Here is a 22,553-nt window from a genome sequence, read left to right as displayed (position 1 = left end):
TAATGCTTGTGCGTGCAGCAGACAGTAGCCTAGTCTCAGTGGGACCTCCCCCTTTGCCTCTGAGACCTTACGCTTTGAAAGAGTTCTCCCCATATCTCCATGCTGAATCCTCCATCTCAGTGGTACAGGACAGACGCCACAAGGTTTTCCTCCCCTGGAGTTGTCTGTCTTAGCTTCCCGCACATGACATTCTGCTTCCTTGGGAACGGATGGGGCCTGGAGAGAAGGCTTGGTAGTTAAAAGCACTGTTGCTCTTGCAGAGGACCTAGGTTTGTTCCCAGCACCCTCAGAGCGGCTCACAGCGCCAGTTCCAGGGGATCCAGTGCCGGTTTTTGACCTCTTCAGGCACGGCATGCAGGCACACAGTGCACAGACATACATGCCGAGAAAACTCTCATACACATAACAGTTTTTGAAAGAACCAAGAAAGAAGGAGGGCATATGGTCAACCTCCCAGTGCTGCAGCAAACACCTGAGATAACTGACAGAAGGAAGGTTGCTGGGGTTGATGGTGCATGCCTGTGATCCTAGAACTCGGGAGACTGAGATAGGATGACCCTGGGTTCAAGGTCAACCTGGGCTAAGTGGCAAAACTCTGTCTCTAAAACAAATGCATAAATGCTTGTTTTGGCTCACAATTTTGTGAGTCCATGGCTCACAGTGTTGTTCGTAAGTCCCTAGCAAGGCAGCATACCATGGCAGAAGCACATGACAGAGCAGAACTGGGCTGAAGCTCTCGGCTTGTTTGGATCTCTGGGGAGGTCAAAGCGTGTTGCTGAATGAGGTCCTCGGAGGAAAGCAGCTGCCATGGTCATCAGACATACGCTACAGGCCAGACTGCTGACGTTCCCTCAGAGGAGATGGGGTCACGGGACCTGAGCTTTCGGTTGCCTCCCGGCCCCACACCCAGGCATTTATTAGTCATTCTGCCCCAATTGCATGGGATCTTAGGAGATGCTAGAGAACACAGGGTATAGGGAAGCCATCAGCTGTGATGCATAGGGACTATCAGGGGCCCAACTACATGAACTCCCTGGTTCCACAGGATAAACTCTTGTGCAATCGGTTTGGTCGGTCATTGGGACCTTATGGGGAATAGGAAGGCATTTTTTGACCTCTCTCCTGGTAAGGAATTCTTGCAACAAAGTGGGAAGACAGCACATTCAGGTAACACTCACACATTGACATTAACATTATGCTCCATCGATCTAGGTTATCAATGACAAACGCAAGAGACGGAGCAATAAATACTCTGATGCCACGGTACAGTCATAAAAGTCACGTTTCCAGTCTGTACTCAGGGCTACTTTCTAGTTCCGAGGGCTCCATCGAGTCACGTGTCCTTCTCCCCGGTCCCGGGCCAGGTGCGCCCGCACACGCCTGTGATCCTCATGTCACCTTACGTTCTGCGCTCCAACATGCTCCCGGCCTGACCCTCCTTCTCGCCTGAGGTACTCGCGTCTACACTGGCCTGCTGCGCTCCCGAAGCCGGGTCCTGAGGGACGGGGGACGCAGCAAACCGCATCTAGTCTCAACAGACGTCGCTCGCAGCCAGCCGGACAGCCGGACCAAGCGCGACCTCGGGAGTGCGCATGCGCGCGACCCAGCTCCGGTGAGCTCGCCGCTAAGCGCAGCGGTCTACCGAGGGCTCCCTGGCAGTTGCGTCACTGTGAGTTTGACCAATCAGGGCTGAACTGACCATTGCTTCCGGCCCGCCCTCTCGCCTGAGGCCGGGGGACGACCCGGCGGTAGCTATAGCCTAAGAGTTGAGGAGCAGCCGCTAGGAACCCGCCCCGCCGGGCGTGGGCCCAGGTAAGTGCAGCGCGGTGTCCCCGAAGCATCGGTGACAGGACCCTGGGGACTCCTATCCGGGGAGATTGGGGCGGCTCAGAGCAGAGGTGCCTCCGGTTTCCCGCTCCCCCTCCTCCATTGGCAGCGTTTGCTGGGACAATCGATAGAGGGAGAGGGAATGTACCTGTGTTCTCTGCTGCACGCCTGCAGGGCACCACCCCATCCCTGCCTCGAACCCCCAAACCCCAGCCCCGGGACCCGGTTTACAGCACGCCCCCACTGCAGCCTTAGGACCGCAGCGATCTGAAGGAGCCGGTCGCTGAAGCCTGAATGATTTACAGAAATAGAGCGTCCAGGGGCCTGTCTGTAGTCTTCTCTCTTGACGTTGTTGGGAGCAAATCTGCTTGCCCTGGGATTAGTGTAGGCAGATGGTCAGGGCCCTACAGCTCTGACATATGCTCCTGACGGCAGTGCGGGGACCCACCTGTCGCCCAAGTGCAGGAACTGGATTAAAAGCCAGGATGCCTCCTGCCCGCTGGGGCTGGGCGCACTCTATTTATTCTCCAGGGAGGGCCCCCACTCCCATACACACTCTGCTATTTCCTGTCTTCTCTTTTCATCTTAATGTCTCTTTGGAGCCAGCAAACAGCTTTAATAGCCAGTGCACACCAGACACCAGATAGGAGTGGAGGTGTAATAGGAAAAGAAGGAGCCCCAAGGTAGATTTGGGAGAAGTAAACATGTGTATGCTAACTTGTGCAGTGTTGTGGCTTCTAGGGCATCTACCCCTGTTTACCCTGCTCTCTCTCTCTCTCTCTCTCTCTCTCTCTCTCTCTCTCTCGCTGGCTCTTTTGTCTGTGCGGATGCACACGTGGAAGTGGAGGCCAGAGGTCAACCTGCACCACCTACCTTGCTGTTTTATAGACAGGGTTTCTCACTAGCCTGGGGCAGCCGATTCTGCCAGGGAGCCCCAGGGATCCATCTCTCCAGCTCTGGGATTATAGGCAAGTGTTATGCCTCACTTAAAATCTTATTTTACATTTATTTATTTATTTAGTGTGTGTGTGTGTGTGTGTGTGTGTATGTGAGTGCGTGCACATAACTTTACCCAATCAGCCATCTGGCTGACCACGCCTCCCTACCCCCAGGACACACTTTTTTTTTAAAAAAAAAAAAAACAGGAGTTGAACTCAGGTCTTCCTCCTTACAAGGCACTTGGCCAACAAAGCCATCTTCCCAGCCCTCACTGGGTTTTTTTTGTTTGTTTGTTTGAGACTTGGGGCTCACTATGTAGGCCAGGCTAGCCTTCCAGGTGCTGAGAATATGGCAATGTGCCACCACACCAGGCCTATTTTTTTTTATCTCTGAAGGGATCTGGGAGGTGAGTCCTTTTAACCAAGTTACAGCTGCTTTCAGAGGTTTGTGGTGAAGTAGAGGTTGCTTCCAGGGGAGATATTCCCTCTCTCCATCCCTTCCCTTCTGCGAAAACAATGATGGTATCTTAGGATCCCAGGATCACAAGACCTCCACACACCCACGTCAAGAGTCCTGTGACCTAGTGACCCAAGCCAGGTTGCATGGTGATCTCACAGGAAGTGGCATGTGACAAGTTGGGGGCGCATCCTGTGGAGGCAGACAGGAGTTGTGGTTGGCCATGGATGTTTACCTGGTGTGGCCTTTAGCTCCGCTGTGACTGGTGCCTGAGTTCCCACTCGGAAGGGAGTTCATGAGTACAGCCCCCACTCCATCCTGGTTCTGCAGCCAAGTGTTCCTCTATTAGCTGCCCAGAAGGCTCAATTATGTCTGGGAGAAAATTAGTGCTTAGTCATTTCTCTGAAGGAAAAGGTTTCAAATACAGCTTTACCTTTTGAGCTCAACCTTCAGGCTCAGCTTGCCTTAATTGGTTGTTTATACATTGAATTGGGAATTGTTTTTGGAGGAGGGGCATTGAGACAGAATCCTGCTATGTAGAGTCCAGGCTGGCCTGGAAGTCCTCATCCAATTTCTACTGCTTGTGTGCTGAGCTGCAGGAATGCACTATCTCGGCGGGCTTGAATTTTATTTTCTTATTTGTTTGTTTGTTTATTTATTTATTTTGGCTTTTCTAGACAGGGTTTCTCTGTGTAGATTTGGAGTCTGCCTTGGAACTCTCTCTGTAAACCAGGCTGGCCTCAAACTCACTGAGATCCACTTGCCTCTGCCTCCCGAGCGCTGGAATTAAAGACATGCACCACCATTGCCCGACCCGACTTACTTTCTTTTTTTTCTGTTTTGTTTTGTTTTTTGTTTTTTGTTTTTTTGTTTTTTTGAGATAGGGTTTCTCTGTAACTTTGGTGCTTATCCTGGAACTAGCTATGGTAGACAAGGCTGTCCTCAAACTCACAGAGATCTGCTGCCTCTGCCTCTCAAGTGCTGGAATTAAAGGCATGCGCACCAACACCTGGCTTTACTTTCTTTTTTAAAAAAAAATACTTTTAAAGTTTACTTATTAATATTTTGTGTTTGTGTGTGCATATACTTATAGTCAGAGTGTAACTTTGTATAGTTGTTCTCTACTTCTGCCTTTATGTGGGTTCAGGAAGTTAAACCCACATTGCCAGCCTTGTGTGGCAAATGGCCCTTACCAACCATGTTGCCCACCTCTGGCTTGACTTTTCTCCTCAAGAGACTGAAACCTGTTGAGACAGCAAACACCAGTAATCCCAGCACTAGGGAGGTTGAGGTAGAAAGATTGTGGGGTACAGGCCAATCTGGACCATGTAGTGAAACCTTGACTCAAATGTATCAACAAAAACTCAGATGCGCGATTAATGGTTGTATATCAAGTGCCGTCAGTGGCAGTCACAGAGGTCATGCCGGGTACCGAACAGTGTGTACTGTAAGTTCTCTGTCTGTGTTACCTCATTTAGTTCTTAGGAAGTAGGTCCCCCTCCTGAAGTCTCTCTCTGTTTCAGGTCATGGGTGTTCCTCAGAACTTGTCCCTGCCTGCCTCTGGCTTCCTGTTCCGTATCCCTGCTGCTTCCTTTGCAACCTGTATCCTCCTTTGTCTGTGAGGCTCACTGGGTTCCAAAAGAGCTGATCTTGCCCGAGGCAGATGCTCCTATTTTCGGATTTGTTCCATCTCCAGTCCTCAGCACACTGGCAGTTCCTTCTGGAGCGCCCCCGTGCCTGTGGCAGAGTAGAGCAGCCTGGCACAGCCTGGAGGTCCCTAAATAACCTTACCTGCTGTCCCAGTACTCTCTCGACAGGCTCTCGGGTAGCCTAGGCGGGCCTTCAGCTCGACTTTCCGAGTGTTGCCACCGCATGTAGTCTGTAGGATGCTGGGGATAAAACCCACTCTTCGTGTGTGCTAGGTCGTACTACATAAACAGGGTGTGGCGGGGCTCACCTGAGGAGGGTCACAAGTCAAGATCATCCTTGCTGCAGAGAAAATCTGAGATCAACCCTGGGGCACGTGAGACCCTGTCTTAAATTTAAAGAGGCAGAGCATCCTATAATGAGAAAGAAGAGGTGAAGAGAGAAGTTTATACTGGGAGACACGCTTTGCTTATGGTTGCTATGGGGACTGCTTGCTTGTCTCTTGGGACCTCATCTTGCCATGCGTAGCACGATACAGCCACCACACAAGGTTCTCGTGATGTCCCTGGTCCAGGAGTCAGAACACTGATACCATTTCTCTTGTCCCTGTCTTCCCCACAGCGCTGCAACCATGCCCGCCTCTGTGCTGTGGGCGGTGGACCTCTTTGGGAGAGTGTACACCTTGTCCACGGCTGGCCAGTACTGGGAGCTTTGCAAGGATGTCCAGATGGAGTTCAAGCGGGTCAGTGCAGCCACCCAGTGCTGCTGGGGCATTGCCTGTGACAACCAGGTCTACTTGTACGTGTGTTCCAGTGATGTACCCATCCGCCACCGCGAGGAGGCCTATGAGAATCAGGTAGTTCCGTGTGTGTGTGTGTGTGTGTGTGTGTGTGTGGTTGCTGAGGTGGTCCACCCCCATCTGGCTTGTTCCTAATACCATCTCTGTGTCTCCTGGCCTTAGCGTTGGAACCCCATGGGAGGCTTCTGTGAGAAGCTCCTGCCGAGTGACCGCTGGTCATGGAGTGACGTGAGTGGGCTCCAGCATCGGCCGCTAGATGGGGTAGAACTGCCCTCGCCACACTGGGAATGGGAATCGGACTGGTATGTGGATGAGAACTTTGGAGGGGAGCCCACCGAGAAAGGGGTAGGTGAACTCAGAACCCTCCATGGATGCCTCTCGGGCTCAGCTTGTCCCCCAGTGCCACCCTCCCTGTTGGTGTCCAACCTCTGCTGGCTATGGGATTGGACACCCTGTCCCCCTCCTTCCCTCCCTTTGTCCCTTCACCTTCCCATTCCTCAGAATCAACCCCCTCCCCCACCAAGCCAGCTAAGGCTCCAACCTTGGTATTTCAGGGGTGGACATACGCTATGGACTTCCCTGCCACCTACACTAAAGACAAGAAATGGAATTCATGCGTGCGGAGGCGAAAATGGATCCGGTATAGGAGATACAAATCCCGGGACACCTGGGCCAAGGTCTTTCTGCCTCAATGGGGCATGGGGGTGGAGCATAGGGTCCCTGATAGGAGGGTTACAAGGATTGGCATCTTCATTCATCCCCCCACCAGGGCAGAAGGGGACACCATACCCACCCTGGGACCTGGCTTTTGATTTGTTCACTACCACAGAGCCTTGTAGCCCTACAAGTCCTCTCATTTGGGAGACAGCCACATAGGGGCCAAAGTCAGCGCAGAACTTGTCCTTTCTTAGGCTTCCCCTCCCTGACCAGGGCTCTCGTGTTGTCCCCAATGACCCAGCTCAAAAGCAGTGGCTCAGGTCTGGCGTCTGATGAAGGGGGCAGAATAGAGGGTACCCATGGCCAGCTCCACAGGCTTGTGGCTGGCTGCCTTCTTCATGGAGTCAGGCAGCATGGACCACACTGAGGATTGAAAGACTGGGGGAGAGGCAGGAGAGAGAGGGACACAGTACAGGTCACCAGGTGATGACAGCCATTGCTTCTCACCCTTCGTTTCAGATCCCCTCAAAGGATGACCCCAAGGAACTCCCCGATCCCTTCAATGACCTGTCTGTGGGCGGGTGGGAGATCACAGAAGAACCTGTGGGCCGCCTGTCCGTGTGGGCTGTGTCCCTGCAGGGAAAGGTAAGTCACTACCACTGTGTCTAAGATCTGACATGGCAAAGGAGGCTGGCTGCAGGCTGGACTGGTGCCGGGGTTTCCCAAAGTAGGGGAAGAGAGCTCATTGCCTCCTGTCCTTGGAACTGGGACTTCCTGCACAGGCAGAGAGTTTCCAGACTCCACAATACCCTGGAAGCCTTGGGACCTGTCCCTCATCCTAGCCCACTTCAGGCTCAGATGTAATCAATTCTGTCTCTTTGGACAGATTCTGGGCTCCCTGCCAGCTCCTTCCTCCAGTCTCCAGGAGGGTTGTGGATGTGTGGGTGGGTGGGTGGCTGATGTGTGGATAGATTGATGGTGTGTAGCTCGATGGATGAGGGTGGATATATGGATGGAGGGGTAATGGATGGATGGATGGTAAGTAGACGTGAATAGATGACAGAAAACTCGTGGGTGGCTGGAGAGATGACAGGTGGATGGATAGGCTAGTGTCAGGACAAATGGATGGGAAGTGAGTAGGGGGATGAGGAGTGGGTCGAGTGTTGAATGGCTGGATATGGGTGGTTGGATCGTGGTGTGTGGGCTGGGGTAGATTGATGGTGGGTGGATGGATGGATGGATGGATGGATGGGTGGGTGGGTAGATAGGTGAATGGATGGATGGATGGATGGATGGACGCGTAGATGGTAGATGTGGAGATTGGTAGGTGATGGATAGAAGCAAATTTAGAGAGAATTCTTTTCTCAGAGAGTTTCTGAAAAACGCCAAGCCTAGATGGCAGCAGGAACACAGATGGTCCCAAGCATAGGGATCTGATGCCTTCCTCGTAGTTTTAGGTCTTATTTTATGATTGTTCAGTGACTCCTACAGTAACCAGATTAACCACAAGTCTCCACTGACTTTGGAACAGTCAAAGCAGATTATTTTTAGCAGGCTTAACTTTGGCTGGGGTCATGCTCTCTCAGGTTTAGGGGAGCACAATCATTTCCTCTGAGCCCTTCTGGAGGGTGGTGGAGAGCGGCCAAGCAGGGTGAGAGCCCTAGCTCAGGACTTCCCACCCGGATGCAAAGAGAAGGTAGAGTAAGGGCCACACACCTGTGTCTGTGTTCCCGAGTGTCAGCTGTGAGCTGGTATCACTCAGTACCACTCCTGTGCTCCGGAAGAGGTGGCCCCAGGACCCTGTGCTCCACAAGGGAGAGGCTTGTTCCTTGAAGCTGCCTACTAGGTAGCAAAAGAGAGGCTTCCCAGGGCTGGTCCTGCAGAGCCCATTCTAAGGGTAGATTGGCAAGAGCAGAGAAGTCAGGGCCCCAAGTCTAAAGATGGCTCTGTGGACCTATCCTTCCCTCACCTCCTTTACCTGAACTGAATCAACAGTGTAGTTATGTGCGGTCAACCCCAGCTACACGTCCTATTCTGTAGGCCCTATGCATACATGATCGTGCACAAACAATAGCACGCATGCACACACACACACACACACACACACACACACACAACTGCTTTTGAGATTCCCTCTCTCCGGAGTCGGGGTAACTATTATCAAGAAAGAAACGGACAGCAATCCTTGGCAGATATATGGGGAAAGAGGAACCGCATTGTTTTGGTTGAAGAGGAAAAGAAGTGGACATTTTAGACATTGGGTTTCCCCAAGCTTAAACCACCAAGACCCTGCCTTTGCTTGTGACGGGTGTCCTGGGAGCTCATAGCCACTAGGGGGCACAGGTGTCATGGACTAACTGGGAGGTGCTGGGCGCCCTGTGCTGACACTGGAATCTGCTGGTCTCACAGCAGAGACTAGGTCTGCCTCTCTAGACCCACCACAGCATAGGCTGTGCACTTTCTCACCAAGGTGTGTATGTGAAGGGAGGGTGTGAGTGTGTCAGAGACCCCATGTGCGGCCTGTGCAGGTAGGCGGGTTTAGCCATTCAAATACCATATTTTCTTCTCCTCTCCCAGGTGTGGTACCGAGAGGATGTCAGCCACCCCAACCCAGAAGGCTCCTCCTGGTCTCTTGTGGACACCCCAGGGGAGGTGGTCCAGATCAGCTGTGGGCCCCACGACCTTATATGGGCCACCCTCTGGGAAGGGCAGGCCTTGGTCAGAGAAGGAATCTGCAGGAACAACCCAAAAGGTAGCCAGTCCCATCACAGGAAGCGGGGCGGTTCCTGTCCAGAATCTTGGCTGACGGGGGCTGCCTGGGATCTCTTTGGAAACTGGCAGGAAGTTCCTGGTCCATAGTGGAGCCTCCTGGGTCTGAAAACGGTATTATGCACGTCTCCGCGGGAGTCAGTGTGGTCTGGGCCATCACGAAGGACCGCAAAGTAAGAGCTGGGGGCTGGAACTGGGGTACGTAATGGTGCCATTTAATACCAAGGCTTTCTGTTCCTGTGAGGTCGTCTACACCCCTTGTATAAATCCTGTGTGTTTGCCTTTTCCCTTTGAGATGGCATACTTAACTTAGTATGTAGCAGGGGCTGGCCTTAAGCTCCCACCCCTCCTGCTCAGATTATAGACACGTACCATCATACCTGACTGTCGCAGTGCTGGGGACCAAACTCTGGGCTTCATGCAACTCCTCTACCATCCGAGCCACATCCCCAGCCCCTGCTGTGAGCTTTTCTCGCTGTTGAAATCATCACCACCCATCTCCAGGGTATTTGATGCTGGCCTATGGCACCCTCACACACAGCCCTGAACTAAAATGCTGAACAACTATGCTTATTGTTCCATAGGTCAATTATTTCAGATAACTAGATGCCAATAGCCAAACAATTAACCTCAACCAATTAAATGTCTTTCTCTTCTCCTTTGTCACATTGTCAGAGGCAGGTCCAGTCAAATTAGCTAATTGTATATGCTTTTGTGAAATCTATCTGTCCATCTATCATCTCTGCCTGTCGTGGTGCTGGGAAGGAAGCTAGGGCCTTGTACATTGTGGGTTCATTTTAACTATATGTAGGGGCCACTCCTGTCACCCCAGGACCCTAAAAGGATTTTCTGGAATGAGCCGGTAAGGTGACTCGGTGGGTAAAGACACCTGCTACCAGGCCCATCGACCTGAGCTCAGTTCCCAAGGTGCACATGGTAGAAGGAGAGAACCAACCCCCATGGTTGTCTTCTGATCTCCACATGCAAGCTACGATACATGTCCCTCTCTGTCCCCGTCCAAGTAAATAAGTAAAAATACAATGAAAAGCTCCCCTCAGATTCTGAGGTGGCTCAGTTAGTAAAAATTTGCTTTGCTATCATGAGGACCCGAGTTCCAGCCCTAGAACCAATGTTAAAGTGCTGGGTGTGCCGGTGTGTGCTAGTGTGTGTCTGCGATCCCGGTGCTGGGGGTGCTGGGTGTACCTGTGATCCTATGCTGGGCGTGCAGTGTGTGCCTGCGATCCCAGTGCTGGATGTGCTAGTGTGTGCCTGTGATCCCAGTGCTGGGGGTGCTGTGTGTGCCTGTGATCCTATGCTGGGTGTGCTAATGTGTGCCTGCGATCCCAGTGCTGGGCGTGCTGGTGTGTGCTAGTGTGTGTTAGTGTGTGCCTGCGATCCCAGTGCTGGTGTATGCAGTGTGTGCCTGCAATCGCAGTGCTGGGCGTGCTGGTGTGTGCTGGTGTGTGCCTGCGATCCTAGTGTTAGTGTGTGCTGGTGTGTGCCTGCGATCCTAGTGCTAGTGTGTGCTGGTGTGTGCCTGTGATCCCAGTGCTGGTGTGTGCTAATGTGTGCCTGTGATTCCCGGTGCTGGGAGGTGGGAACAGATGGATCCCCAGAGCTAACAGACCAGCCAGTTAAACTTACTTGGCAAGGTCTAGGCTGGTGAGAGACCCTGTCTCAAAAAAGTAAGGTGGATGGTACCTGTGGAATGACAGATGAGGTTGTTCTCGGCCCTGCACACATGCCTGCATGCTCGAGAACACACACACAGACACGGACTTCTGTCTCCAAAGGTCTCCAGGGGTACATGCATCTTTCTGATTTTGCAGGTGTGGTTCCGGAGGGGCGTCAACTCTCACAACCCCTGTGGCACCAGCTGGATCGAGATGGTTGGAGAGATGACAATGGTGAACGTGGGATTGAATGACCAGGTGGGTGTGCACATGGCTCTTGGGACTCCTAGCACAGCCTGTCTACCTGCCACCCTACTGTCCTACTTCCCCAGCCAGGGTTCCAGAGGGCACAGTGAGGAGTCTGAGGGTTCTCTGGGGCCTGGGGGACTGGTATGCTATAGACCTGGCTTCTCTGTTTGGCTCAGGGTCACTTCACTTAGGACCCTGCAGGGCAGTCTGCTGGTGAGGAAGGGTGGGGTGTGCACCCTAGATATAAGAAGGTAGCATTAAGGAGGAGGACACTGCTGAATGAGAACATTGGGTTTCCCCTCTTTGACTCTGTGATGCCATGTTCTTCTCATGGATGTCAGTATGACAATGCTTCCTTCCTCCTAACAAAATGGATTTGGGGCTGGAGAGATGGTTTAGTGGTTAGTTAAGATCACTGGCTGCTCTTCTGCTGGACCTGGGCTTGATTCCCAGCACTGTGTGGCTTACAGCTGTCTATCTCCAGTTCTGGGGGTCCAACTACCTCTTGTGACCTCTGCAGTCACTAGACACATATGTGGTACGCAGACATACATTCAGACAAAATAGACACATAAAATAAAATAATGGGTGCTGGAGAGATGGCTCAGTGGTTAAGAGCATTGCCTGTTCTACCAAAGGTCCTGAGTTCAATTCCCAGCAACCACATGCTGGCTCACAACCATCTGTAATGAGATCTGGCGCCCTCTTCTGGCCTGCAGGCATACATGCAAACAGAATAGTGTATACATAATTAATAAATCTTTAAAAAACAATAAAAACAAAACCCAAACAATAAAATAATGTTTTGTTTTTGTTTTTTGTTTTTGTTTTTGTTTTTTTTTTTTCGAGACAGGGTTTCTCTGTGGTTTTGGAGCCTGTCCTGGAACTAGCTCTTGTAGACCAGGCTGGTCTCGAACTCACAGAGATCCGCCTGCCTCTGCCTCCCGAGTGCTGGGATTAAAGGCGTGCGCCACCACCGCCCAGCCTGTTTTGTTTTTGAAGACAGGGTTTCTCTGTGTAACCCTGGCTGTCCTAAAACTCGCTCTGTAGACCAGGCTGGCTTCTTAATTCAGAGATCCTCCTGCCTCTGCTTCCCAAGTGCTGGGTTTAAGGGTGTGCACTACCACCATCCAGACAAAAAATAATTTTTAAAAAGGTAGTGAGGGGTTGGAGAAGTGGCTCAGTGGTTAAGAGTGCTTACTTAGTACTCTTCCAGAGGACCCTGGTTCAGTCCCCATCATCTACATTGGGCAGCTCACAGCTGTCTGTAACTCCAGTTCCTGGGGATCCACCACATTCTTCTGGCCTCTGCAGGCACGTGCACTCCTGTGGTGCACAGAAACCCATTCAGGGACACACATACTTATACATAAATAATTCTTTACTACATCCCTAGTACCACATAAATCCAGGTGTTATGTATACCTGCAATCCCAGCAGTAGGGAGGTAGAGGTAGGAGGATCAAAAGTTCAAGGTCATCCTTGGTGACCTAGCAAGTTCCAGCCCAGCCTGGGCTATGTGAGGTCCTGTCTCAAAGAATAAAACAAGAGACTGGAGAGATGACTGAGCAACCCAAGTTCTGTTCCCTGCCCATTTGGGGGCAGCTCTCAACCACCTGTAACCAAGGGATCCAGTGCCGCCTTCTGGCCCCCATGGGCCCCTGCATTCATCTGCACATACCTTCACATATACACACAAAATACACACATACCTATACACACATACATACAAAATACATACCTACACATACACACACAAAATACACACATACCTACACATATACACACAAAGGTACACACATACCTATACACACATACATACAAAATACATACCTACACGTATACACACAAAATACACACATACCTTCATATATGCACACAAAATACACATATTAAAATTGGCTTAACTAAGACAAAGCACCGAGTGGACTCTGCCCCAGCTCAGCATCTGTCACCTCTCTGTCTACTCTGGACCTTGTCATCAATAGCCCCAGACTGAAGTTTTAGGGACACAGAGCCAGGCTTCTGATTCTCCTGGATTTGCTGCAACCCCTCCCTTCCCCCAGCCCTGCCAGCCTTTCCTGTCTGGATTTCTGGATTTCTGCATCTCCTGGATATCTTCAGTCATTTACCAACCCCCACCCTAGCCCTGACTATGTCCCCCATGTCACTATAGGGGACTCCTGCCTACCTTTGCATACCTGTCCTGCAGCCCTGCTGAGCCCTCCTGGACCCTGGCAGAAGGGGTAAGAGGTCTAGGTGTGTGCCCAACTGCCTCTCAGCAGCACCCCTATCTGTTGTAGGTCTGGGGGATCAGCTGTGAGGACCGAGCTGTGTACTTCCGACAGGGCGTCACCCCCAGTGAGCTCAGCGGGAAGACGTGGAAGGCCATCATTGTGGGCCGAGAAAGTGACCGGTCACATTCTGGCAGCTCATCCAGTCTCCTCAGGTGACACAGGGCAGCCACGCGCAGAGGAGTTGGGTGGGACAGACTGTCTGTGGCCCCATGGGGTACAAGGCCAATGACCTGCAAGAGAATCAGTCTTTACCAGAGGATTGTGAGTTCTAGACCAGCCAGAGCTGCATAGTAAGACTTTGTTCCAACCAAAACAAAAAGAGAAAAGAAAAACTTCTGTAGCTAGTGTCCTAATCGTATCTCCATTGCTGTGATGAAACACTTTTACCAGAAGTAGTTTCGTGGAGGAAAGGGTTTATTTCATCTTACAGGCCATGGTCCATCATTGAGGGAGTCAAGACGGGAACTTGAAGGCAGACCTGTTCGCTGGGCCACATATTGAACATTACCTCTGAGTAAAGAAGTTACAGCCCGAACCGTGCAGGAACGCTGCTTGCCAGCTGGCCTATATACACATGCCTATATAATAGCCTAGGACCACTTGCCTGGGGAGTGGTGATGTTCACAGCCCGATATGATCTAGGCAATTCTTCAGCTGAGTCACCTCCCAAATGACTGATTCTAGGCTTCTCAGGTTGACAGGTAGAGTGAACCAAGACAGTAGGTGATGGGAACAGTTGCACAAATTTTAAAGTAGTCAGTGTAGCCCAGAGATGATAGAACACACAAGTAATCCCAGCAGAGATGTGGAGGCAGGAGGGTCACATTCAAGGTCATCCTTGGGTACTAGTAACTATGAAGCTAACACCCTGTTTCAAATCAGCGACTAGAAGAAAGGGCAGCTTTAGCTGGGCGCGGTAGCACGGGCCTTGTAATCCCAGCACTGAGAGGTAACTTAGCTAGGTCATCTTAAAATACAAAAGTACAGTGGGGCGGTGGTAGCGCATGCCTTTAGTCCCAGCACTCAGGAGGCGGCCTGGTCTACAGAGCAAGTTCCAGGACAGCCAGGGCTACACAGAGAAACCTTGTCTCAAAAAAATTAATTAATTAATTAATTAATAGAAAGGGCTGGAGGTATAGCTCTTTGGCAGACCACTTTCCTAGCCCTGGATTTAACCCTCACTTCTACAATAATAATAATAACAATAATACCACGAACAAAAGCAGCAGAAGAAAAAACCCGCAGATGTATTTTACCCTAATCAAAAAGATGTCGCTCAGCTGGAGCAGTGCTTGTCTGTCCTACGCAAAGTCCATGCTCAACACCACGTGATTGGGTGGGTGTGGTGATATACACCTGTAATCCAAGCATTTGGAAGGTGGAGGCAGGAGAATCAGGAGTTTAAGGTCATCCATGGTTACATAATGAGTTTGAGACCAACCCCAGGATACATGAGACCCTGTCTCCCAAACAAAACAAAGCAACAAGGTACTCTGATTAGTGTGGTGGTATATCCCTGTGATCCTAGTATTTGGGATTGCTATAAATTCAAGGGAGCCTGGGCTACAGAGTGAGTTCCAGGCAACATGGAATATAGCCTTTCTGTGTACCGGAGGATGACCTTGAACTCCTGATCCTCCTACCTCTACCTCCCCCAAACTGGGATGGCAGCCGTGCACCCAGTTTTATGGGGTGCTGCAGAAGACCAAACGCGGGGCTTCACCCATTGCAGGCAAGCACTTTGCCAGCTGGTCTACATCCCAGCCCATCTAGAAACAGCAGTAAATACACACACGTCTCGACGCTGGGATGGGATGGGGTCTTCAGCCCCTGGGAAGCACCGTCCACTGTGCTGTACAGGGCGGTAGACAAGAGCTCAGTGGGCTTGTGACTTGACTCGATTCACCCAGGTAAATTTGTTGTGGTGGTGAAACACGTCTTCCACCAGCAAGTGAGTTTGTCCTGTTTCATCCCCAGTGCTGGCTGCTTCTTCGGGGATGAGGTGAGGGGCAGTGGTACGGAGTCTGCACCCAGCGATACCGATGCCTCCTCGGAAGTTGAGAGACAGGGCCCCGAACAACCTTTCCCCAAAGAATCTTTGGACAATTCCAGGAACCTTAAAGGGAGCTTGTCCAAGGGCCCCGAGGCCAGCAGGAACCCTGAGCAGAACATGGAGAACGCCTGCCCGGCTGAAAGCGAAGGGAAGGCCCCTGAGGCTTCTAGTGCTGATGAATGCCATGGTCCAGCCTCCACACCAGCCGAGCTGCCCTGGACCAACATTGACCTCAAGGATCCCAAGAGGGCATCTAATCAGCCAGCTGCAGGCTTTCCTGAGACTACGGGCCTCTCCTCCCTGGGGCCCTTCCCACTGGGCATGGAGGAGCCCTATGGAGCAGATGACCATCCCCTGTGGGCCTGGGTGTCTGGAGGTGGATGCGCAGTGGAGGCAGGCTCTGTGCTCAAGTGGTTCACTGTTCAGTCAGGTAAGGGGGCTCATGGGACTGGTGTATCCAAAGCGTCCCTGCGGGTGTCTGTGGGTGCCTGGGGTATGGGTTAACCTGAGAACCACAGCGGGCTCACAACCTGCCTGGAGCCTCTGTGTTCAACCTTAACAAAGGCATCGGGCCAGTCTTTGGCCTTCCGAGGCTCCAAGGAAGAAGGCTCACATAACAGTTTGTAAGTTGGAACTTTTTAACAAGAACAGGTAGATTGGAGCCAGGGAGATATCTTAGTGCAGGCATGAGGACCTGAGTTCAGATGCCTAGAGCCCGTATAAGAGTGGGGGTGGCAGTGTATCCCTGTAACCGCAGTGCTGGGGGCTCACTGGCCAGGTAGCTAAAATAGTGAGAGATCCGCTCTCAAAACAAAACAAAACAAAACAAAAACAAAAAAAACAGTAAGGCAGAGAAATTATTGAAAAAAGAGAGAGAAGATACTCTACCATCAGCACACACACAAAAAGAAGGCAAAAAGAAGGAAGGAAAGAAAAATGCATTTTTAAAGACTGATTTGGGGATTGTGGTAGTTCCCTTTCTCACTGCTGGGCAAAACACCCACCAGGGAGGGCTTAGGAGGGATGGTTTATTTTGGCTCATGGTTCAGGGATACAGCCCATCATGGTGGAGGGGGTCACATTGCTTCCACGGTCAAGAAACAGGGATGGATGCTGTTTCTCCTTCTTATTCAGGCTGGGGCCCCAACTCATGGGATGGTGTCACCCCACACTCAAGGTGGGTCCGCCCATCACAGTTACCCTGGCTAGAAATTCCTTCACTGGGTCTGGGCCCCATCAAGATGGACCATCACAGGGACGGGGGTGCAGGGAGCCACATTAGCCTTCCATCCAGCTGAAGGCAGGATGGTACCCAGCCTGAGGCTCTGGCCTCTTGCAGGCCTGTCCTCCTCAGTACAGACGCTGTCCCTGTCCATCACACCCGCCCAGACCGCTGCCTGGAGGAAGCAGATCTTCCAGCAGCTCACGGAGAGGACCAAGAGGGAGCTGGAGAGCTTCAGACACTACGAGCAGGCTGTGGAGCAGGTAGGCCAGCTGGCCCTGCTGCACTCTTTCTGTGTGTTTAGAGACGGGGGTCTCCCTGTGCCCCCACGCTATCCCAGAACACATCCTTTAGCCCAGGTTCATGTCCCATTGGTCATCCTAGTGCTGGGGTCATGGACACTCGCTGCCACACCTGCCCCTGCTCCTTTAGTGACTGTGTCTTGGCTGTATGCCAGCCCCGATGTGGGTGTTAAGAGTGGACACTTGTGCCACATGCCCAGCAGTGCTTCCAGGCCCCAAGGATAAGGAATCCAGTTGGTGGTTCATTCACCTATCCTAAAGGACCTGTCTTGGGGTCCCACCACCTTCAGGACACCCTGTAGGTTCTGGGAAGCCAGCATCCTCAGAAGGCGATGGACAGGGAGGAGACAGGCAAACTGTGTCAATTTGCCTGTCCCCCTCCAGGAACCTAAAGTCCCAATGGGGTATTTTGATGAATTGGTCAGGATGGAGTTGTAGACAGTCACTGCCATCCCCAGGGTCACCCTTCTTGGCATACCCCATGCCCTCAGAAGCAGAGACCCCAATCTCGGATGCCATAGTCAGGCCAGGGAAAGAGAAATTAAATAGAACACAAGAAGTCTTGGCTAAGGCTGGCCCAGAAGCTTGGGGTCTATGCACCCAGGCAGCCTGAGACTTTGATCGCCAGCATTGACTCCCTTTCAGACTTTGGCCAGATATGACCTCTTCCTTGAGCCTCAGTTTCCCTATCCAGATGGTAGGCTAAGGATGTGTCCACTCTGGGAGACTGATGAGACAGCTGTGTATCTGGCGCCACCTAGTGTCCAATTGTGGTACTGACATTAATGGATGAGAAGCTAGGAGGGTGGACTCAGGGCATGGGAAAATGGGGAGACCCAGGGCTAGAATAGCTAGCTAGCTCTAGGGCTTTTGGACAGAGCTATCCATGACCTCTCCCCTGCTCCCGGCTGTCTGTGCCACAGTCGGTGTGGGTGAAGACCGGGTCCCTGCAGTGGTGGTGTGACTGGAAGCCCCACAAATGGGTGGACGTCCGTGTGGCCCTGGAGCAGTTCACAGGGCACGACGGGGCTCGAGACAGCATTCTCTTCATCTATTACATGGTCCACGAGGAAAAGAAGGTACGGGGAGGAGGGCCGTCAAGGGCCAGTTTTCCAGAGGGGGCACGTGGAGTAGGCCCTTGAGGCATTTACTGCAGAGCCTGCCCTCGCTGGCAAAGCCCGATGTGGGCACATGTGGCCTCACCAAACCAGCACCCCTCTGACAACAGCCGATTTTTTTTTTTTAAATCCAAACACCACTGTATATTTTCCTAGTCCTTTGTGTTTTGAAACAGAGCCTCACTAAATTAACTAACCAGGCTGGCTTGAACTCACCAGGTAGCCCAGGATGGCCTTGAACTCACCATCCTTCAACGTCACCCTTCCCGGTGCTGGGGTCACATGATAGACTCATGCGTGGTCAGACTTGGCCTCTGAGTTGAGACCGGAGGTTGAGGAGATGAATCCTAGGCTCACGTGTGCCACGCAGCCAACTTAGAGCATGTTTTAGGAGGGTGGGTGGGAAATGGGCTCTCACGCACCCCCATGCCTGGTCTATGCGGTGCTGGGGATTGAACTTGGCGCGTGCTAGCCCTCTCTGCACTGAGCCACAGCTTCAGCCCAAAAGCGTTTGTTCATCAAGCATGGCTTTAGCACTAGCAAAGGGGTCATGGGGCCCAAGAACGAGGTCTAGAGGAGGGTCCCTGCCTAGGGTGACAGCCTCACCGTGCACCCCCGTCCCAACAGTACCTGCATGTGTTCCTGAACGAGGTGACCGTGCTGGTCCCCGTGCTCAATGAAGCCAAGCACTCCTTCGCCCTCTACACCCCCGAGAGGACGCGGCAGAGGTGGCCGGTGCGCCTGGCTGCCGCCACAGAGCAAGACATGAACGACTGGGTGAGTGATGGGTCCCATAGGTGAGGAGAAAGCACCCAGGCCTCAGTGTGCCCGGCAGTGACCAGCTGTGTATCCCCGCCAGCTCGCCCTGCTCAGCCTGTCCTGCTGTGAGAGCCGGAAGGTCCATGGACGCCCGTCCCCACAGGCCATCTGGTCTGTCACCTGCAAGGGTGACATCTTTGTGAGCGAACCCAGCCCAGACCTGGAAGCCCGTGAGCACCTGCTACCCTGCGACCAGATGTGAGTGGGCTGTGCCCTGAATGGACCCGGTGCCTGGCCTCTCACACCCCCCCACCCAGCCCTGAGGCCGCAGATCCTGTGTTTCTAGAAAGGGCTCCCCTAGCAGGATCTGAACCAACCTAGTACAGCTCCTTATTCACCAGCCAGAATAGTGGTTAGCTGTTTTCCTGGGCCCTGAGACCCACTGGGCCTGTTCAAGGCTGGGCTCGGAGCTCAGTGGTAGCCTGGGGTACTTGGAGTGTGGTGAATGGGATCTGGTCCCACCCAACGGGCTTCCGAGGCAGAGAAACCACATCTCCCTCACCAGACCTGAACCTGGTGGCTCAGTCCCTTTCCAGTCTGCTGAGACCCTGTAGTGTGGATGCCCTGGAACTAGAGAGGACAGGGAGGAGCTTGGAGTGTCTAAGGGTGGAAGTCTTGGGGGTGGGGCAGAGAGAGACTCTTGGGAAAGTGAGGATGGGCTCCCATTGCCTTTAGATATACAGGGCCCCAGAGCAGGGGCTTCTCTGTTGGGGTCTTTAAAGCCGTGGAGGGGGTAGGACACCGAGTGTTTGAGTTGTCAGAGTACTTGCCTCGAATGTAGGAACCTCAGGTCCAACCCTCAGTACCCACACACCTAGTACGGCCGCACATGCCTTTAGACCCAGCACTCAGAGGTGGAGCAGGAGGATCAAAAGTCCAGGGTTATACTTGGCTGCATAGTGAGTCTGTGGCCAGCCTGGGATCCGTGAGACATGATGCAGAGGTTCTGAAGGGACAGGTAGGAGCAGGACTCTGGGGAGGAAGAGGATGGGTGAGGACTGCCGGGGAAGCCCCGACTCCCTTCTCAGTGACCACAGCCCCGCCCCGGAATCCTAGACCAAATGTCCCATGGGTAGCCAATGCAGAAAACCAACCCACCTTCCTGCTTTGGAGGCGGCTGTCCCCAGGTAGCCTCCCTAGGATGGCTTGGAAGCCAGCTGGCCACACTGTTTCTTGCACAGAGGATTAAATGGCACGTTTCCTGCTCTTTGCCATGACATTTAAGCCTGGCTGCACCTAGCACACTGTGACCAACCCCAACTCCACTTCCCAGCTCCGAGAAGGGAGCGTTGTGAATTAGATTACTGAGCCCTGTCCCATGGCCAGTGTGGCCCGGGGGTGAGGGGGACAAGCTCTTAGGGACACCCTGTCTCTCTTATGCCACTCCGTGCCCTCTCTAGAATTCATTAACCCAAACAGCCAAGTGGTTGTCTTGTACTGCACGGAGGCCTCAGACCTGTAGTAGTTGGCCAAGCGAGAGAGAGCAGCTGGGCAATTGGGCTAAGTGGCTTTTTATCCCCCTTCCAGGTTCTGGCGGCAGATGGGAGGCCACCTGCGGATTATAGAGGCCAACAGCCGAGGTGTGGTTTGGGGCATTGGCTATGACCACACCGCGTGGGTATACACAGGCGGCTATGGCGGAGGTTGCTTCCAAGGTGAGGGTAACCCAGACCGCCTGAGGCTGGCAAGATCAGCTCCCCAAACCCCTTAACCATAACCTCCCCTAATCCCATCTGGCTACCCTTCCCAGTGCCCAGAGCTGCTGTCCCAGCTGGCTGACATGTGACCTTCACTGCTGCCAGCCTCCACAGCAGGCAGTCCCAGGCCAATCTATGACACTTGAGAACCCAGAGAGTAGGCCTGGCCTCTGAGATGGGACTCCACCAGCAGAGCAGATGAAATTGAAGGTTCTAGAACAGCAGCTGTCAAGGTCCTCTAGTATGCTCAGCACCTCATTTCATAGGTGAACTCACAGAGCACTTTGGGGTAGCCCCAGAACCCATGCTCCCCGATTGTGCCAAATTTCAGAGTCCTTAAGGAAAGTGAGTCGTCCCCACCAATGGAGTCTCCAAGTTGAGGGTGGGAAGTTGAGACAAAAGAGAATTCTGAGGCGTTTTCTATGCCACAGCTCTGACACCCCATGGTGGAGAAGCAGCTGACCCTGGAGAACTGTGGTTCACCAAGACCACAGGAACCTCCAACCTCACAGGCCAAAGAACGTCCTTGAGCTTGAGGCAGGGATGACTCTGGTCTCTGCTCTGTCTTTGAGGTCATCCGGACTCACAGAGGTCATATATGTGGGCCAAGGTAGCTTTGCTAGTAAGGTGAGCCAGGCAGGAACCTGCTTAGACAAGACAGGAAGACAATAGGGCTACGGGGTCTCTAAGAATGGAGGGGGCTGGCTGTGTCGTGGCCTTGCCATGGGAAACCGAGGCCGGCAGATCTCTGTGCGTTGAGGCCGGTCTGGGACATACAGCGAGGCCCTGTCGCAGATCTGTCTCATGGAACCTATGCCGTCCCAGAGAATTGGGAACACACAGGAGATAGAAACCCAAGCGAAGCTGGTCTCTTTGAGATCAAATAACCCAGCTCAGCCTCCCTGGCTCTGATCTGTCCTCCCGACCGGTTTCAGACAGAAAGGCCAAGTCCCTGGCTGCAGCCTCAGAGCTCCTGTGGCCTGGGCTCCAGTAGCCTCGTCTGTCTTCTGCAGGCCTGGCCAGCAGCACCAGCAACATTTACCCGCAGTCAGACGTGAAGAGTGTCTACATCTATGAGAACCAGCGTTGGAACCCTGTCACGGGCTATACCAGCAGGTGAGTGGCGGGGAAGCTGGGGGAAGGTGCTGTCTGGCCCAGGCCACAGTCCTGACAAAAGCTGAGTAGCAAAGTTCGGCATAGCCTGGAGCTGTGGTCAAGGCCTCCAGCCTGGAAGTCACTCGATGGTGTGTCTTTTTTAGGTGTGTGAGCGAGTGTGCGCATGTGTGTGCACATGTGTTCATGCAGAGCGTGCAGATTTATTTTACTTTTAAATGTGTGTTTGTGCGTGTGCACGTGCATGTGCAGGTGTCCATGGAGGCCAGAAGAGTGCTGAACCCCTGGAGCAGGACTTGCAGGCTGTTGAGACCTCCTAACGTGGGTGCTGGGAACTCAGGGCCTCAGCCAGAGCAATAGAACTCGTAATCCCTGAGCCGTTTCAGCCCCTGCCCAACTTTGTATATGGGTTCTGTGGGTTGAAATTGAGTCCTCAGGCTTGCAAGGAAGTCTTTTACCAACTGTTTCCATAGACTCTTCCTTTCTTCTCAAACCCTGTCTCTATAGAAAGACGGCTCCGGGGGTGGGGGGTGGGGGGTGGGGTGCATCTTGCCAAAGGCCTGAGTTTGTTCGCTACATGAAGGGCTACTAACGTGGCCTCCTATAACTCCAGCTCCAGGGGATCTGACGCTCTCTTCTGGCCTTTGGAGGCACCTACACCTACACAACTACACGGCACAATCACACACAGACACACACAAACACATACATAACTTTTTCTTGGTTTTTCAAGACAGGGTTTCTCTGTGTAGCCCTGGCTGTCCTGGAACTCACTCTGCAGACCAAGCTGGCTTTGAACTCACAGAGCTTCACCTGCCTCTGCCTCCCGAGTGCTGGGATTAAAGGCATGTGCCACCATACCTGACTGGGAATACATTTTTTTACATTTTTACCTTAAACCTTTGGAACTGGGTCC

At 52.6% G+C, this 22,553-nt stretch overlaps 1 protein-coding gene across 2 annotated transcripts in view; it reads left to right on the top strand.

Moving 5' to 3' along the window:
- The first annotated feature begins 1,710 nt into the window (after positions 1 to 1,710).
- Positions 1,711 to 22,553, top strand: part of Tecpr1 (tectonin beta-propeller repeat containing 1) — a 29,457-nt gene continuing 8,614 nt past the window's right edge. The window contains exons 1-17 of one of the 2 annotated variants that reach the window (XM_041678060.1): positions 1,720 to 1,812; positions 2,670 to 2,795; positions 5,491 to 5,725; positions 5,831 to 6,013; positions 6,223 to 6,345; positions 6,845 to 6,970; positions 8,903 to 9,077; positions 9,167 to 9,267; positions 10,924 to 11,025; positions 13,320 to 13,465; positions 15,291 to 15,796; positions 16,706 to 16,851; positions 17,814 to 17,969; positions 18,636 to 18,785; positions 18,868 to 19,025; positions 20,355 to 20,482; positions 21,538 to 21,640. In XM_041678060.1, the coding sequence (XP_041533994.1) occupies positions 5,501 to 5,725; positions 5,831 to 6,013; positions 6,223 to 6,345; positions 6,845 to 6,970; positions 8,903 to 9,077; positions 9,167 to 9,267; positions 10,924 to 11,025; positions 13,320 to 13,465; positions 15,291 to 15,796; positions 16,706 to 16,851; positions 17,814 to 17,969; positions 18,636 to 18,785; positions 18,868 to 19,025; positions 20,355 to 20,482; positions 21,538 to 21,640 (2,528 nt within the window). In that variant the 5' untranslated portion in view covers positions 1,720 to 1,812; positions 2,670 to 2,795; positions 5,491 to 5,500. Of the gene's footprint in view, positions 1,813 to 2,669; positions 2,796 to 5,490; positions 5,726 to 5,830; positions 6,014 to 6,222; positions 6,346 to 6,844; positions 6,971 to 8,902; positions 9,078 to 9,166; positions 9,268 to 10,923; positions 11,026 to 13,319; positions 13,466 to 15,290; positions 15,797 to 16,705; positions 16,852 to 17,813; positions 17,970 to 18,635; positions 18,786 to 18,867; positions 19,026 to 20,354; positions 20,483 to 21,537; positions 21,641 to 22,553 lie in introns of both variants that reach the window. The other variant, XM_041678061.1, reaches the window with a different exon arrangement.

This window comes from Microtus oregoni, unplaced genomic scaffold, assembly GCF_018167655.1.
Source record: "Microtus oregoni isolate MIOR12 unplaced genomic scaffold, Mior012 000029F_ref0000214, whole genome shotgun sequence".
Lineage (NCBI taxonomy): Eukaryota > Metazoa > Chordata > Mammalia > Rodentia > Cricetidae > Microtus > Microtus oregoni.
This window is presented reverse-complemented; position numbering and strand designations above follow the sequence as displayed.